Source organism: Talpa europaea, assembly GCF_964194135.1.
Source record: "Talpa europaea genome assembly, chromosome: 6".
Taxonomy (NCBI): Eukaryota; Metazoa; Chordata; class Mammalia; order Eulipotyphla; family Talpidae; genus Talpa; species Talpa europaea.
The window spans coordinates 95,895,693-95,912,260 of record NC_140072.1 but is presented as its reverse complement, the minus strand read 5'-3'; the positions used below and the strand labels follow the sequence as shown (position 1 = coordinate 95,912,260).

Genomic DNA, 16,568 nt, shown 5'->3' with positions numbered 1-16,568 from the left:
TGGCCTTTATGATGTTGAGGTATGTTCCTTGTATCCCAAGAATTTCAAGGGCTTTTATCATGAATGGGTGTTGCACTTTGTCAAAAGCTTTCTCAGCATCTATTGATATTATCATATGGTTTTTATATTTCTTTTTGTTGATGTGTTGGATAACGTTGATTGATTTTTGGATGTTAAACCATCCTTGTGTCCCTGGAATGAATCCTACTTGGTCGTGGTGAATTATCTTATGGATACATTGTTGGATTCTGATAGCTAAAATTTTATTGAGGATTTTTGCATCAGTGTTCATTAGGGAGATTGGCCTGTAGTTTTCCTTTTTTGTGTTGTCCTTGTTCGGTTTTGGTATTAGTGTAATGTTGGCTTCATAAAACGTGTTTGGTATTGTCCCTTCCTTCTCAATTTTTTGGAAGAGTTTGTGAAGAATAGGCACTAATTCGTCTCTGAATGTTTGGTAGAATTCATTTGTAAATCCATCAGGTCCTGGGCTTTTGTTTTTGGGGAGGTTTTTGATTACCATTTCAATTTCGCTAATTGTAATTGGTCTGTTTAGGTGTTCTATTTCTTCTTTATCTAGCTTTGGGTGATTGTAGGGTTGTAGGAATTTGTCCATCTCCTCTAGATTGTTAAACTTGTTTCCATATAACTGTTCATAGTAGTTACTGATTATTCTTTTGATTTCTGCTGTGTCCGTTGTGATTTCTCCTCTTTCATTGATGATCCTGTTTATTTGTGCTTTCTCCCTTTTTTCCTTTGTGAGCCTGGCTAGGGGTTTGTCTATTTTATTGATTTTTTCAAAGAACCAGCTCTTGGTTTCATTGATCTTTTGGATTGTTTTTTTAGTTTCAATTTCATTTATTTCTGCTTTGGTTTTTATTATTTCTTTTCTTCTACTGGTTTTGGGGTTTTTTGTTGTTCTTTTTCTAGATCTTTGAGCTTCGAGATTAGGTTGTTTCTTCGCGTTCTTTCTTGCTTCTTGATGTGAGCTTCTATTGCTATATATTTTCCTCTTATTACTGCTTTTGCTGCATCGCATACATTTAGGATATTGGTGTCCTCCTTGTCGTTCAATTCAAAAAATTTTTTAATTTCTTCTTTGATCTCCTCATTAGTCCAATGGTCTTCCAGTATAGTGTGGTTTTTAATCTCCATGAGGTAGGAAAGTTCTTTGCCTTCTTTTTATGGTTTATTTCTAGTTTGATGCCTTCATGGTCAGAAAAGATGGTTGATATGATTTCAATCTTGGTGTATCTGTTGATGTTTGTCTTGTGCCCCAGTATGTGATCGATCCTGGAGAATGATCCATGTGCGCTTGAGAAAAATGTGTACTCCGTTTTTTTGGGGTTTAGTGTTCTATAGATGTCTGTTAAGCCCAATTGCTCTAGGTCCTTATTTAGAGCTTTGGTTTCTTTACTTATTTTTTGTCTTGTTGATCTATCCATTGTTGATAGTGGTGTGTTGAAGTCTCCCACTACGTATGTGTTTTCTCTGATGTCTGTTTTCAGAGAGGACAACAGTTGTCTGATATATTTTGGTGCTCCTTCGTTTGGTGAGTATATGTTAATGAGTGTTATTTCTTCTTGAAGTATTGTCCCCTTGATCATAATGTAGTGACCATTGGGGTCTCTTTTTATCTTTTTGAGTTTGAAATCTGTTTTATCTGATATAAGTATAGCTGTTCCTGCTTTCTTTTTTGGTCCATTTGCTTGTAGGATTGTTTTCTATCCTTTAACTTTGAGCCTATTTTTATCTTTTGTAGCTAAATGTGTTTCCTGGAGACAGCAAAAGGTTGGGTTTTGTTTCTTAATCCAGGCTGCAACTCTGTGTCTTTTTATTGAAGAGTTTAGTCCATTTACATTTAGAGTTAATATTGATATGTTAACATCTGTATTTGCCATTGTGTTTGTCTTTCCTTTGATTTTATTTATTTATTCTTTTAATAACTTTTTTTTTTTTGGCCTTCTTTCATTGTTATTCGTCCCTCTGAGGTTCTGGCTTTAGGACTCCTTGTAGTATTTTTTGGAGTGGGGGTTTAGTTGCAATGAAATTCTGGAGTTTCTGTTTGTCTGGGAAGGTCCATATTCTTTCTTCAAAGAGGAAGGAGAGCTTTGCGGGATAGAGTATTCTTGGTTGGCATCTGTTTTCTTGGAGTCTGTTGACTATGTCCCTCCACTCTCTCCTTGCCCGTAGTGTTTCTTCGGAGAAGTCTGATGTCAGCCTGATTGGTTTTCCTTTGAATGTTATCTGTTTCTTCCCTCTTGCCAGCTTCATTATTTTTTCCTTGTCCTGGATTCTTGGGAGCTTTACTATTATGTGTCTTGCTGTATTTTTCCTTTCGTCGTGGAAGTTTTGTGTTCTTCTTGCTTCTTGTATATCAATTTTCAGCTCCTTCTTCACATTTGGGAAGTTCTCTTCAATTATCTCTTTGAATATTTTCTCTGTTCCTACATCTCTCTCCTCTCCTTCTGGTATTCCTATAACTCTTATATTTCCTTTCCTCATGGAGTCAGATAGTTCCCAAAGTCTTTCCTCGTTCTTTTTCCTTCGTACTTCTCTTTCCTTTTCTGTTTTGGTTCTTTTTATTTCTGTGTCTTCAAGATTACTTATTCGTTCTTCCATTTCATCTATTCTGCTTTCATTGCTTTTCCCAGAATTCTTTAGTTCTTCCATTAATTCTTTGATCTCCTGCATTTCTTTTACTTCCCTCTTTAGGGACTCAATTTCTTTCTTCTGACCATTGTTTTCCCTCTCTAGGGACTCAATTGCATTCTTCTGATCGTTGATTATTTTTCCCTTATCATTGTTTTCCTTTATGACTTCTGTCAGTTTTTTAATCACGGCAATTTTAAATTCTCTTTCTGGAAGGCTCAGAAATTTTTCCAAGTTATTGTCGTTGCAATCTGGGGGCTGGTTTTCTTTTTGTGGTGTGCTTTTTCTCTGGAGAGTTGCTAGGTTGCGTGTGGTTCTTCTCCTCCCTACTGTCTGTTTTCTAATTTGCCGTATGCGTTGGGACACTGTGTTGTTGGGACTGGCCGGCATTTTGGGTGGGCTTCTCTGCTCCCCTCTGGTTCCTCCAGGAGTCATCTGTCAGTTTCAAGCAGTCTTTACTGGAGAAAGGTCCCTGTTCTAAAATGCCGATATGGGGACACACTCCCCTGTGCGCCTGGTCCGCCCCAGCGGTGGGTTCTTGCTCCCCCTCTGGGCTTGGACTGCAGGCCAGAGGGGGTCTGGCGTGGGCGAACTTCCCCCGCTCACCTCTGGCTCCTGAGGAAGCCTTCTGCAGGTAGTCTTTACTGAAGAAATGTCCCTGTTCTAAAATGGTGATGTGGGACACACTCCCTGCGCGTCTGGTCTCAGGCACACTCTTCTGCACGCCTGGTCTGCCCCGGCTGTGGGTGCTCGCTCTCCCTGTGGGCTCAGACTACTTGTTCGGAAGGGGCCTGGTGTGGGCTAACTCCCCAGCTGGCCACTAGCTCCTTCAGGAGCCTCTGCTGGCTTCAAGTCGCTAGGTGGCGCCAGAGATCTCTCCTAGAGCCCTTTGGGAGCTGATTTTCCACCCCGTGGGACAGGGAGCAGAGCGGGGATGGTATGGTACACCTCAACGGCTTTGGGGTGCTGTGTCTGCCTTGTGCCCCACCGTCGTGGGGAACCCACGCCCCTAATTTTGTGCCCCGGGTCTCAGTTCCAAAGCCCTCAGTTCCAGGACGCGGGCTGTAGCCTAGATCAGTGGCGCGGGAATGGCGTCTTTTGAATCCCGCTCCCCTGCCTGGGCGCCTGGTTCCTGCTCACTCAGGGAGGGCCTCCGCGCGTCTCCCTGCAAGCCTAGGTCGCAGGCGCGGGGACCTGGGCAGCTGCGATCCGATCCGGATCCGCGTCTGCCTTTTCAGCGCGCCGCTTTCCACGCAAGCTTACCGGGCGGCCGGGGCTGTGTGCTGGTGCTGGTCTCCTCCTGGGGAGGCGGGGCTCTCTTTAATGGCGCCTGGAGCTCACCTCCGCGGTGGATCCTGCAGGGTTCTCCACAGCTCCCGTTCACGGGGTGTGGTGGCTGAAATAGTTCCTTTCCACTCACATTCCCACTTGCTGCGTCCGTTGTTCTTGTTGGCCGTTTTGGTTTGTTGTTTCCCTCCTCTCTGCCGGTCGGAGAGTGCCGACTTTGTGGGCGGGGGAGGGGAGCAGGGTTCTGAGCTTTCCTCCCTTCTAATCCTCTTTAATGGCAGCTTTCTTCTTCGGGTAGTTTGCTGGAGTCGTCTGTTTATCTTCCGTGTCCCAGTTCTCACTGGGACCTGCCGCTTTTCCTCCCTATTAACTTTTTTTAATGGGAGATCTTACTCGCAGCGTCTCCTCGCCGCCATGTTGCTCCGCCCCTCTTAAAGAAATCCCATATCTTCTTGATCCAGTCATCTATTTTTGGGCATTTGGGTTGTTTCCATAGCTTAGCTATTGTAAATAATGCTGCTATAAAAATAGGGGTGCAGGCGGTGTCCTTTGAAATTAATGTTTCTGTGTCATTTGGGTAAGCTAGAAGGGATCATGCTCAGTGAAATAAGTCAGAAAGAAAAAGACAAATAACGGATGATCTCACTCATAGCAGGAATTTAGAAAACCTAAATAAGGGACCAGGAAAAAGACTAATTAATGCAAAGTAAAAATCAAAATCAACAAGCAACTATAAACCAGAGACACACCATTGGGGGGGAGGGGGAAGGGGAGAGGAAGGACTAGGGTTAAATAAGGGGGGTGCAATTGTATGGGGAATATAACCAAAATGATAATGCATACATTGTACAAAAATGAAAAATGATGTAAGAATTATATAAAATAAAATACTAATTTAAAAAAAATCTTAAGGAATTCACAAAAAATACCATTAAAACTAATGTTTGAATTCAGCAAGGTTGTAGCACACATCAATATACAAAAATCTGTTGAATTTCTTCATAATACCAAAAACAATCCATACTATGATATACTATTCAGCCATAAGGAAAGACTAAATGCTACTATTTAAAGCAAAATGGAAGTAGTTTGAGGGAAACATGTGCAGTATCACAAATCAGAATGACAAAGACAAATACTGGACGTTTACAGTGTAGATGATTTGACAAAGTAAAATACCTATAAAAACTTGGAGACACTAATAAATGAAGTGAGTTTTCTGAGGTTAAGGAGGAGGAAGGTAGAAAGGGTCAAGAGAATATAAGGGATAGTGGAGGGGAAAAACTTTTAATTAAGAAATCCCACAAAATGTAGTTAATGATTGTGACTACCTCTGAGAGAAAGAAGAGGAGAAGATAGTGGCAGAGTTAAGGGGAGGAGAGAAAGGAGAGGGAAGAGGCAGGGGAACAGTGAGGAGAGGGAGGGTACAGGTAAGAGAGGAAGGAAGGAGGAAAGAAGATGAAGGGGAGAGAGAGACTTTATTTCCACAAAAAAGAATAATAAAATATTCAGGAGTAAGATTAACAAAAGTGCAAAATGTTTATGGTGAAAACTGTAGAACATTGTTTAAAAATTAAAGGAGATATACTTAGATGGCAAGAATCCTAAATTCAGGAATCTGAAGTTTTAACATGCTAAGATTACAATACTCCCAAATTGACCTATAGATTCATTGCAATGCTTGTGAAAATTACAACTTGACTCCCCCTCCCCAATTTGATATGATCCTAAAGTTCATATGGAAATGAAAGGAATTGCAAATAGCCAAAACCATGCTGAAAAGGAAAAACAATATTGGAAGGCTTATACTTTCTGATTACAAGAATTATCCTGCACTATTCTACCAATTTTAGATCCTTATGAATATAAAAAGGCTTAATTTGTTCAAGAGAGCTAATGTACACCTTATGAAGATTCACCAGAGAGCAAAAAATATATTAGTCACGCAAAGATGACAGATTTAAATGGAATATTCTTTTTTTACACTTCATATGAAAAATCAGTGTACATGAAATTACTATGATGCCACAGTAAAACAATATGGCTATGATAGCTGACACTCCACAGATTACTAAGGTTACTTACTTATTTTCCTGGTTCTGCAGGTATCTCCTTCCTCCCTCACTGTTTGAGTAATTGCTTATTATGAAACCATGAGCTTGATCAAAACAGGATGAATTTCCCATTTAGATTGGGATCATTCATGAGTCATGGGTGTATGAATATAGTAGTTGCATTATCTTACTATATTGTACATATTAATGTTGATCAGTTATTACCAAAGCATTTGTTGAGATAAATAATATAGCCAATTAAAGTTACTACCCTGATTTTACTACATTAGTTCAAAGGGTTTATAAAATGTAACAAAAAGGCATTTGCATACTTTATTATTCTACTTGTGTTATTTCTCTTTTCTGTTCCTCAGGTATTTTGTGTTAAATATTTACAAGTACTGATTCTGAGAAATAATCCTATCAAAGAAATCCCTTCTACAATTGAACAACTTAAGTACCTTAGAATTTTCAACATAGCCTTTAATTTTATCACTACTCTTCCACCTGGGTAAGAGTCATAGTCTGAGATTATAAACATAGAATATACAGTTTATTATTTAGAAGTTCATCAATTTTTTTTGAAAATTGCAATTTTAATAATTCTTATTCTGTTCTAGTTAGCTTATTTGCTTTTTAATATTGTGTTAAAAATAATTTCACCAGCTACAGAGATGGCAATTAATATAAGGCTAGTGAATATATATGTAGAGATTCATAATCTCAGTGTGGATTAAATGAACACAATATAAAAAGACTCATATGAGAACCTTACACCTATCACTTAATAGTCTTTTGGGTATGGGGAAGCACTGAACTTTGAATTAGGAAATCTCGACTCTGCTGCTAGTACTTGCTGTCAATGCACTCCACAAGGTCAGCACCAGACCTAAAGGGTGGCAAGGGATTTTGTAATCCATCTCACCGTCCTTCTCTTTTCATTGTGGACGATATCCCATCAGGAATCCCTCAGCTTTTCCACACAAATTTCCTTCAGATAAGGGTGTGTGCCTCCAAACCATCCATCCCTCCTTTCCAGGACCACTGGTCAAGTGGCTGACCAAGCGGTCATACCATAGTTTGTACTGCAGACTCTGACACTAAGCCACAGCCTCCAGGAGTCTCTCTCTACCCACCTCGTGTTCAATGAAGCATGGATCTCCTCTGTTTCCCTCTGGTACAGTCTAACTGGTCCCTGATGTCCAAGGGGTGTTCTAATTTCACTGTATGCTATGGGAGTCTCTAGGTGCTGTTACATGGGTTATTGTAGCTGAGCCTCCAGGGAATGAAGCAAGGAACCACCACTGATACTATCTGGGCCCATTAAGAGACACTTTTAATACTCTCAACACTTAAGAAAGTCCAAGGTTTTTGAAAGCAGTGAGTCAGGAACTGCGAATGAAGACCAAATATCACAGACTCTCCCCCACATATGGACAGCTAATTATTTAACTCTGAATCAAAGTTTTAAACCAAAATCTTAAACCAAATGCCAAAAGAAGGTATCTTTTCCAATTTGAGTTTAAAAAACTGAATGTAGGTTATGGGTAAAGGAACAGGGATTCTTAAGTAGTTGAACATTTTACAAAATAAAATCTGCATAGTAATTAAGGAAGTGCATCCAAATTCATGTTTGTACTATATAGAACTAACTACTCAGTCACTTAAAAGAGTATCATTCACACAATACTTATCACTGGTATAAATTACACATATACTTATCATAACATTACACCAGGAAAAACATTCCCAAATGTGAGGAATTTCTTGGGTGGCCTTGTAGATGAGGTTTTATCTACTCTAAAACATTTCAAACCGGTTTTAATGGATAAATGAAAAATTTTTAGGAATTTTCATTGTAATCATGTTATCTATAATAAAAAGAAGTCTATCTAAATTCCAAGATCTTAGAAAAAGTTTCTCTCTATTTCATACTATTTACTCATGTATTAATTCTTTGATTTTCATACTATTTACTCACATACTTAATTCTTTAATTATGTCCAGTATAAATACTCATTTTTACAATTAATTTTCTTTTTCCAATTAAGGTTTTTTTCCTTGTCCCATCTTGAGAAAGTTGATCTTTCCTACAATAGCATTGATTTTATTCCAAATGAAATCCAGAAACTCAGGTATTTTGGAAGTAGTAAGTATGTATAAAATGATATGACCTTAAGAATATTCCGTGATGGGCCTCCCGGGTGGCAGAGCAGTTGAGCGCTGAGTTGTGAAGCTGCCCGCAGACTCTGTGGTGCCAGTTCGATCTCCGGCCACTGGGTGTGGGTCCCACATGGCGCGCAGACCTCTCCTGCCGCCCGCTGCTCCCCTCAGCAGTGTACTTCGTCAGTGTGCCTGCTCTGCTCCCCGCTCTGGCTCTGGTGAATTCTCTCACCCTCCTGCGCTTCTGACTGTACTCAGTGCTTGTATAAATAAATAAATCTTAAAAAGAGACAAAATTTAAAAAAAAAAGAATATTCCGTGATGATTGCAATGGAGTAAATTTACATGAGGCATAAAGTTTACCAAAATGTAATTTGAATGGTTGGTATATAATATTTTAAAGTTATACCGTTTTCAATATTTAAAGGGAAGCTACGATGACCACTTAATAGAATGACAAGTTATTTTGTCCATTTTCCTTTGTGTGGTTTTATTTATTTTCATAAGGAAATACATCTACAAGTACAAGTAATACAAAGGATAATTTCATTGCTAGGCTCTGTTTTTTCTCATATTAATATCTTAAAATTTTTTGATGTTCATATCTGTTCCTTTTTGTCAGTATATTATTTTGACTGTAATCTTAGAATAATTATTAATATCAAGTTGGGAGATTATTTTTCAATAATAGCTCTTAACTATCCTCTTTAGATTGAGAATTCCACCCCCAAAACACAGAAGCACAAAGTTGGGACTTTAATTGGAATTGCATTGAATTTACATATAAAAATTAAAGTTATCAGAACTTACATTTCTGACAATAAATCCTTTCATCAAAAAATTGCAAGTTTTATTTGTTCAATTCTTATGTTCTTCATAAGACTATATGACCCATTTCATACAAGATTTTTATCTTATTAACCTTTTCTAAGTACTTTGTAATTGTAGTGCTACTATAAATGAATATTTTCTCTGGTTTTCATTTCATTCTCCAGAAAAGACTGGAGAAAAGCTATGTACTTCTTTAATTTAAAATCAAACCATGTAACCAAATGATTTATAAGTCCTGATAGAGTTTTACCTGATTTTGTATAGTTTTCCAGGAGCATAAACTTCACTAAAATGAAATTTTATGTTTGTTTTTCTATTTTATATCAATTATTTAATTTCCTATGTGACTATCTTTGTATTTAATATAGGCAATTCAGCTAGTTAACATTTGTTATCACTAATATATTTAGTTTTTGCCTTCCACTTTACTTTGTTTTTACCTATTTATGCATGTTCTCATTTTCCCATTTCTTTCTTTTTTTGGGGGGGGGAATGTCCCGACCCGCGGGATTCGTAGGCACGAAAAGAGAAGGGCTGAGGATGAAATGAGGGGCTTGAGACAACTTGATGCTAGCTCATGCTTCTTTTATTTTTCCTTTTCCTTCTCTTACTTTTCCATGTCTTTCTTTTTCCTGTCTTTCTTACTTCCCTAGCCTTCTCTCTGCTCCTCTCGCAGCACTCTCCTCTTATGGTACCTTATGCCAGTTTGACTATATTTTGGCCATAGCAGAAGGAAGTACAATTAAGGAGCTCGAATTGTGTAGATAAGAGATATGAAAGTAGACTGCAACTGAGAATCTAGAGTCCCCTGATGGCATTTTTATAAGGTTATCTTAAGCCTAAGTTCATCTATCAACCTTTTCAGTACTTGTATAGTTGACAAGTTGAACCAGCTTTTGATTTGATTTTTATATGTCCCTCATGAACAGATATTTTTCTGTCTATTTTGCAGAAATAGGCAGAATTAGAAAGGCGACAAGTGACTCGAAAATATTTATTTATTTATTTATTTATTTATTTATTTATTTATTTATTTATTTTAAAGATTTATTTATTTATTTATACAAGCGCTGGGTACAGTCAGAAGCGCTGGAGGGTGAGAGAATTCACCAGAGCCAAAGCGGGGAGCAGAGCAGGCAGAAGGACTGAAGTACACTGCTGAGGGGAGCAGCGGGCGGCAGGAGAGGTCTGCGCGCCATGTGGGACCCTCCTCTAGTGGCCAGGGTGCAGCTGGGGATCAAACCGTCGCTGCCGAGGCTGCGGGCAGCTTCACAACCCAGCACTCAACCGCTGCACCACTGGGGAGGCCCGAAAATATTTTTAAAGTACCATTAAGGCAAGTGGTATAAAATGAGAAAATCAATGTTGGTTTTCTTTGCATAAAGGTATAAAGATATGAGTTATTAGAAACTGACATTGTTGATGAAAAGTCAAAGTATAACACAGCACATAATGCAGTTTGAAAAGCTTCAATTTCAGTCTTGATTGAAGTTGAATAAAAAAAGTGTGATTATTTAATGTCTATGAAAATGTATTTTTTGTATCATACTATATTTTATGTAATGACATATTTCTTCCTGTTGCTGTGTTTGTGAATATTATTTCTTTTTTCCATAGTGATGACATGTTACAAAACCAAAAATACTTGTTTTCATGCTATTATTCACACAAATATACTTATTTGCCTAAAAATATAGTGGTTTAGTTACCTTTAAAGTTAATTCTCTTGATTGTAAAGAAATACTTCTATTTCTTTTATTTGTATTTTATTACTAAATTTTATACCAATTTTCAGGAATATTGATAAAATTTTACTTTGGTATTCTAAATTGCATGTATGCCTTTCATATTATGTTTCCTTTATTTGCAGGTCACTTACAAAACTAGCCATTAATGGGAATGACCTGAGAAGTTTTCCACCTGGAATATTGATGCTTAACCTTAAAAAAATCCAATTTGAGAACAATTATACTCATCCTATTTTTTGGAAAGATGTCATTTTGAATAATCCACAGAAACTTACTCAACTTACTGCTTTCTTGTTTTTAAAAAGAAATCTTTTTAAATATTACGACGTGATCCCAGAGGAAATTCAAAAATTGCTAAAATGGTAAGCAAATTCTGGGGCCCTTTTAACCAAAATACATTTCTAAGCATTTAAATTGTTATTCATTACAGGCCCAGATGATAGTTTTACTATTCACACACATGTACCTCACTTTACATACCAAACACATACATACTTTTTCAAATTGCTCCTCCTGGCTCTTCAGTTCACCAGCCCAAAAGCTCTCCAATGGGCCTCCTTTTGAGCTTTCATTACTTAGGCATGAGTGATGAGCTTACTGGCCATTGGCACTTGAATTCAACCTCAAGCCTCTGTCTTCTCCCCCAAGATCAGCGGGTGGGACTAGAAATTCCAACCTCCTAATCACATGACTGATTCTGCTGGCAACCAGCCTCCATCTTAGGTGTGTCCCTCAAAAATCACCAAATTAACAATCATTCTCAACACTTAGGAATTTGGGAGCTGTGAGTCAGGAACTGTGAATGAAGATCAAATATATATATGAGGAATATATTGGGGTATATATTTGATATGTATCATATATTTTTATATATACATACATATATATACACACATATATTTCCTATAAATCAGAACATTGCAATAAGAAAATAAGTCATCAAGATTAAAAGTCAGCAAAAAAATCAATAAATACAAATTTTTAAGTTACAATTTCTTACTTTGTGTTTAAAGAAATAAAACATAATTTTCAAAATCTTTCAAGAAATAAAAAGCATTAAATATGACCAGGAAAATATAAAAACATTTTTAATGATATAAAATTCTAAATTCTAGTATTTGAAATTAATTTGGTGCATGGGTTAAGCAAACAATTATATACACACAGAGAAAGATCTGAAGAAATTATTGTGAATATAGGAAGGGGATGTGGATAATTAAAGAACATTTAACATACATTTAAGAGTCATGGCAAATGAAAGTAGAGAGACTATTGGGAGTCAGTTCAATGAAATAGTGCTTATGAGTTCTCAGAGGTAATAGAAGATGTGAATTCACAGAAACGTGAAGGTCTTACCTACATAAAATAACCTGAGATGAAACTGAAGAATACTAAGTATGGAGAAAGGACTTAAAATCATCCAGTAGGGAAAAAAGTGACTTACAAAAAAACAACAAATTGTCACCAGCATCAGTAGAATGATAATTGAAAAACTATTTTTTCCAGAAAAACTTTCAAGAACAATGGAGAAAGAATAGTATTTTCATAAAAAAATAAAACAGAGAATTTACTCCTCACAGATTTTCAATAAAGAAACTTGAAAAGAATGTGCATTAGAAATGACTCCAGAAAGAAGTACCAAAGTGTAAAAAAGAAATGGAGGGAAAAGAAGTTGAAAAACATATAGGTAAACAAAGATGATCTCCGTGGATATTAACAACAATGTCTATGCTATGGCATGAAAAAAGATGGCACTATAATCAGACATCAAACAATGAGAAATGTAATTTTAAAATACTTATTGTGATAGCAAGGAAAAATATGGCGTACCTAGAAATATGTTAAGTGAAATATATTTGTAAGATATTTATGAAGAAAAACAGTAAAAATATTTAAAAAAAGTTTATAAGGTTGAATCAAGTGGGAGAGAGGTACAGATTTAGGGATAAGATTCAATACCTAAAATATATCAATCCTTGCCAAAAAGAGCTATAAATTCAATATAATTCTGATCAAAATTCCAATAGAATTTTCTGAGAAACTTAATAAACTGATCATTAAATGTGTATGGAGAAGCAGACTCCAAAATAGCCAAGACAAACCTGAAAAAAAGGTAAAATGTAAAGGACTTGTCTACCAGATACTGAGACTTATTATAAAGATAGAGTAAGTAATTCAAGTTGCTATTAAATACAAGGAAAGACAAATTAATCTGCATAGGAGAACACATAGCTCAGTTTGCTCTCATGATATATATCAAAACTTTATATTGGACAAAAAAATCACTGTGAATTCCTGCATTCTACTTTTTGTTTCCATGAGATGGGCTTCAAATGCCTCAATCTGATTCAGAACTCAACCTGCTTAAATTACGGTATGTACCATATCTTGATAATTTCCTTTATAAAGTAGTCATTGACAAATTTCCCATTATGTAATACATATAGTGAATAGAATTAAGTATTTGAAAAACCTCATAGCTTTGTCAAATCTTATTTTGTTATATTGGCTTTATATCTTTTTCTTATATAAAATATTAGATACAGTTAAAGCTGCCTTTTGCCTTTCTCCAATTTCATTTGCTTTCTCCCCAGAGGTAACCGCTCTAAATCTTTAAACTGGATAGTTAAAGATAATATATTTAATCTTTACTTCTATTTCTTGACACAGAGCTTCTAATACCCAGGGAATTTCTGGAGTGATAGGAATGTCTTTTGCCAATTGTAAAGCGCTTTCAAAAGTACTTGGTTTTATGCTAGTAAAGTAACTTGGATGTTGGTGGAGAGGGGTTTAGATAGCTTCAGGATGTGTACTGGCAGCCAGAAAGATCAATCTTTGATTAGAGACTTGGAGCTTTCAGCTTCACCCCTCCATCTTTGAGGAGAGAGGGACTAGAGATTTGACTTCACTCACCATTTGTTTAACTAATCATGTCTACATAATGAAACTTAAATAGAAATCCCTAAATGGCAGAGTTCAGAGATTTTCCAAATTGGTGAATACATCCCATGCCCCGAGAGTGGCTTCCCCCAACTCTACAGGCTCCTGCACTGGGGGTCCTTTCAGACCTCCCTCCATCTGGCTGTTCATCTGCATCCTCCTTAATAAACTACACAATATGAAAGTACAGCATATTCCTGAGTTCTGTGAGTTGTTCTAGCAAATTATCAAAAGTGTGGGGTAGGGAACTCCCAATTTGTAGCCAAGTCAAACAGATGTGTGGGTAACTTGAAGAACTGATCTTTGCAAATGTATCCAAAGTGAGGGCAATCATGTGGGACTGAGCCTTTAAACTGTTAGAGTCTGAAACTAACTCTAGGCAATTAGTGTCAGACTGAACTGAATTGTCTAGTTGTCATCTGCAGAGAATTGAGAATTGGCTGGTGTCAGGAAAAAAAAACTCTAATATGAAGTACTATTTCTCATGCTTTAAACTATCCTGAAATATGTCCTTTTCAACTTGTCTTTTAAATTCAACTCTTTTTTTTTTTGCAATTCTAGGTCATAATTTTTTTCTCAGAATGAATATTTAATAACCTATTTATCCTTTTTCTTGCTCACAGACATTTGGGTTGTTTCCAATATTTCACTATTTCCAAGATGTTAGTAATGAGCATCTTAAAGTATATCTCATTATGCAAATAATACAAGTGTCAGCAGGTCAGAGAGTATGTGCATTTTCAACTTACATGGGAATTGCCAATTTGCTCTCCAAAGTGATTACACCAATTTATACCCAACCAAACAAGTATAAGATTCTCTAATGGTTCTCACCTCATTAAACTTTGTACTGTCAATTTTTACATTAAGCTCATCTGATGATTGTGAAATGGTATTTCTTTGCTATTTTGTCTTTTATTTTCCTGATTACAAAAGAGATTGAGAAGCTCTACTTTCAGTGTTCTCTGGACATTTGGGTTTCTTCTCTGGATAGTTTGGTTATGTGCCACTATGAATGTACCATTGAGTCGATATCTGTTTTTATCGGCTTTCTGGGCATTTGAAAATATATAAGGACACTAATCCTACACTTAGGCTATTATAGTCCCTTTATTTTTAAAACAACATAATTACTTTTGAGTTATAAAGATAATATATAATTATATGTAAAAGGGAACTTGGAAAATACAGAAATTTAAATTTCTTGTTTAAGGACAGTTAATATCTTTTTGGGATTTATCTTTAGTGGTCCTTGCTATGCATTTACACTTCTCTGTTTTAAAAAATCTTTTTTAATATACATATATCAACTTAATTTTTTCATTATTTAATTTTTCACTTGTATATATCTTAGCACCTCCATTAGCTGGTAAGATCAATAATGATAAAGGCCATATTTTATACTACCTTAGATTTTACACAGAATGAGCAAAATGTCTTTCTTTTAGAAGAAACTTACTAAATAATGATTTGATGCTTCCTCCATTGCAGCACATCCAGATGTGAATGGTGCCTGGGTCCCAAGTTTGGTGAAGGTTTTCGCATCATCCAATTCTATGATATATTTGGAGCAACAGACCTTCCTGTTTTGTTTCATGTCTGTTCTTCTTCATGCTATAGAAAAGTAAAGGAAAATATTTATTTCGAATAATAGTTCCCTGAAAGAGAAGCAGTCAATTCTAAGTGGATGTGCCATGTGATCATCCATGAGCCCACTATGTGTCCCACTTTCTAAACCATTAAAATGTATATATATTGTAATTAATTTGTTTGAGAGTATAGGTTCCATATGGGAGATTTAAGTGTTTCTCCTGTGAATCCTCTTTTTAAACCTAGCTCCTTATGAAAGTTTGTTATTGTTGTGGAATTGTTGCAGAATAATCAAAGAGGATTAGTAAAGGTCTTTACATTTTGATATATATTTACTTTTCCTTCAGCGCATGCTTACTTAAAAAGAAAAATGTTAGACTCCTTTGCAAAAAAGGATTTGTTTGACAACTGGCCTTTTCAAATATCCAAGTGACAAGATCACATTTTAAGATCATTTGTGGGGTTTATGCCTCATGTGGTTTCGAAGCCATGTACCCAAGTTCTCAATGTTTGTGCATTTCTGTGGTAATCTGCCCAGTGCCAGACATCTCAATTTGAATTGCTTTTGAAAATAAAATATTAATTCCTATCCCTTATTTAGTTTCTTGAATTATTAGAAAATTGGTACAATCTCTCAGTTATCTTCCCTTCATTCATAAAGATTGATTCCATAAGCTAGTATCAGCATTCAACAGGCCTTCAGTATTATCCTGGCAAGAAAATAAAGTAAATCTTGCAAAATTACATTACAAAGTAACAAACACATACAGTAGAACTCAAGGATTTAGACTAGTGTTAGGTAAGAGGAAGGTAAAAGAACATTTTGATACAAATAATTTAAGAAGACATAGGTTTCACATATGGCACATCTTTTATTTGCAGCTACAAAATGTAATTGCTAATTTACCTGAATGAAATAAAAGGGTTTAAATTTATCAGTAGAGAATATCAGAAAATGTACCTTATGTCAGGCTTTATCATTTTGTATTATTAGTTAAAGCCAAGATAAAACAAACCAGGAAGAAAAATTTTCTGACTACTGATTTCAATAAATTTGAGCTGCTTATATTCTTCTTGAGACTTCGAGTTTAAGCAAAAATAGAAAATCCTTTCCAAGAGTATATACTGTATTCTCCAGCAAAAGAAAATTTATATATAAGTGTTAACTGGAAATAAAATTTCATTGATAGTTATAAAGATATAATAAGGAGTTTATTAGCTAATCAAAGTGGAAAGTGGTCAGACAGATTTCACTCTGGGAGAACTATTCCAACAAATACAAGTTTGAATTTAGTTTATACATATA

At 36.0% G+C, this 16,568-nt stretch overlaps 1 protein-coding gene across 1 annotated transcript in view; it reads left to right on the top strand.

Annotated features, from left to right (window-relative positions):
- Positions 1-15,323, top strand: part of LRRC63 (leucine rich repeat containing 63) — a gene marked incomplete at both ends in the record, with an annotated part of 37,240 nt that extends 21,917 nt beyond the window's left edge. Inside the window, 4 exons of the mRNA XM_084234888.1 lie at positions 6,365-6,501; positions 8,042-8,125; positions 10,855-11,094; positions 15,164-15,323. Of these exons, the coding sequence (XP_084091014.1) occupies positions 6,365-6,501; positions 8,042-8,125; positions 10,855-11,094; positions 15,164-15,323 (621 nt within the window). The remainder of the gene's footprint in view (positions 1-6,364; positions 6,502-8,041; positions 8,126-10,854; positions 11,095-15,163) is intronic.
- Positions 15,324-16,568: the final 1,245 nt, after the last annotated feature.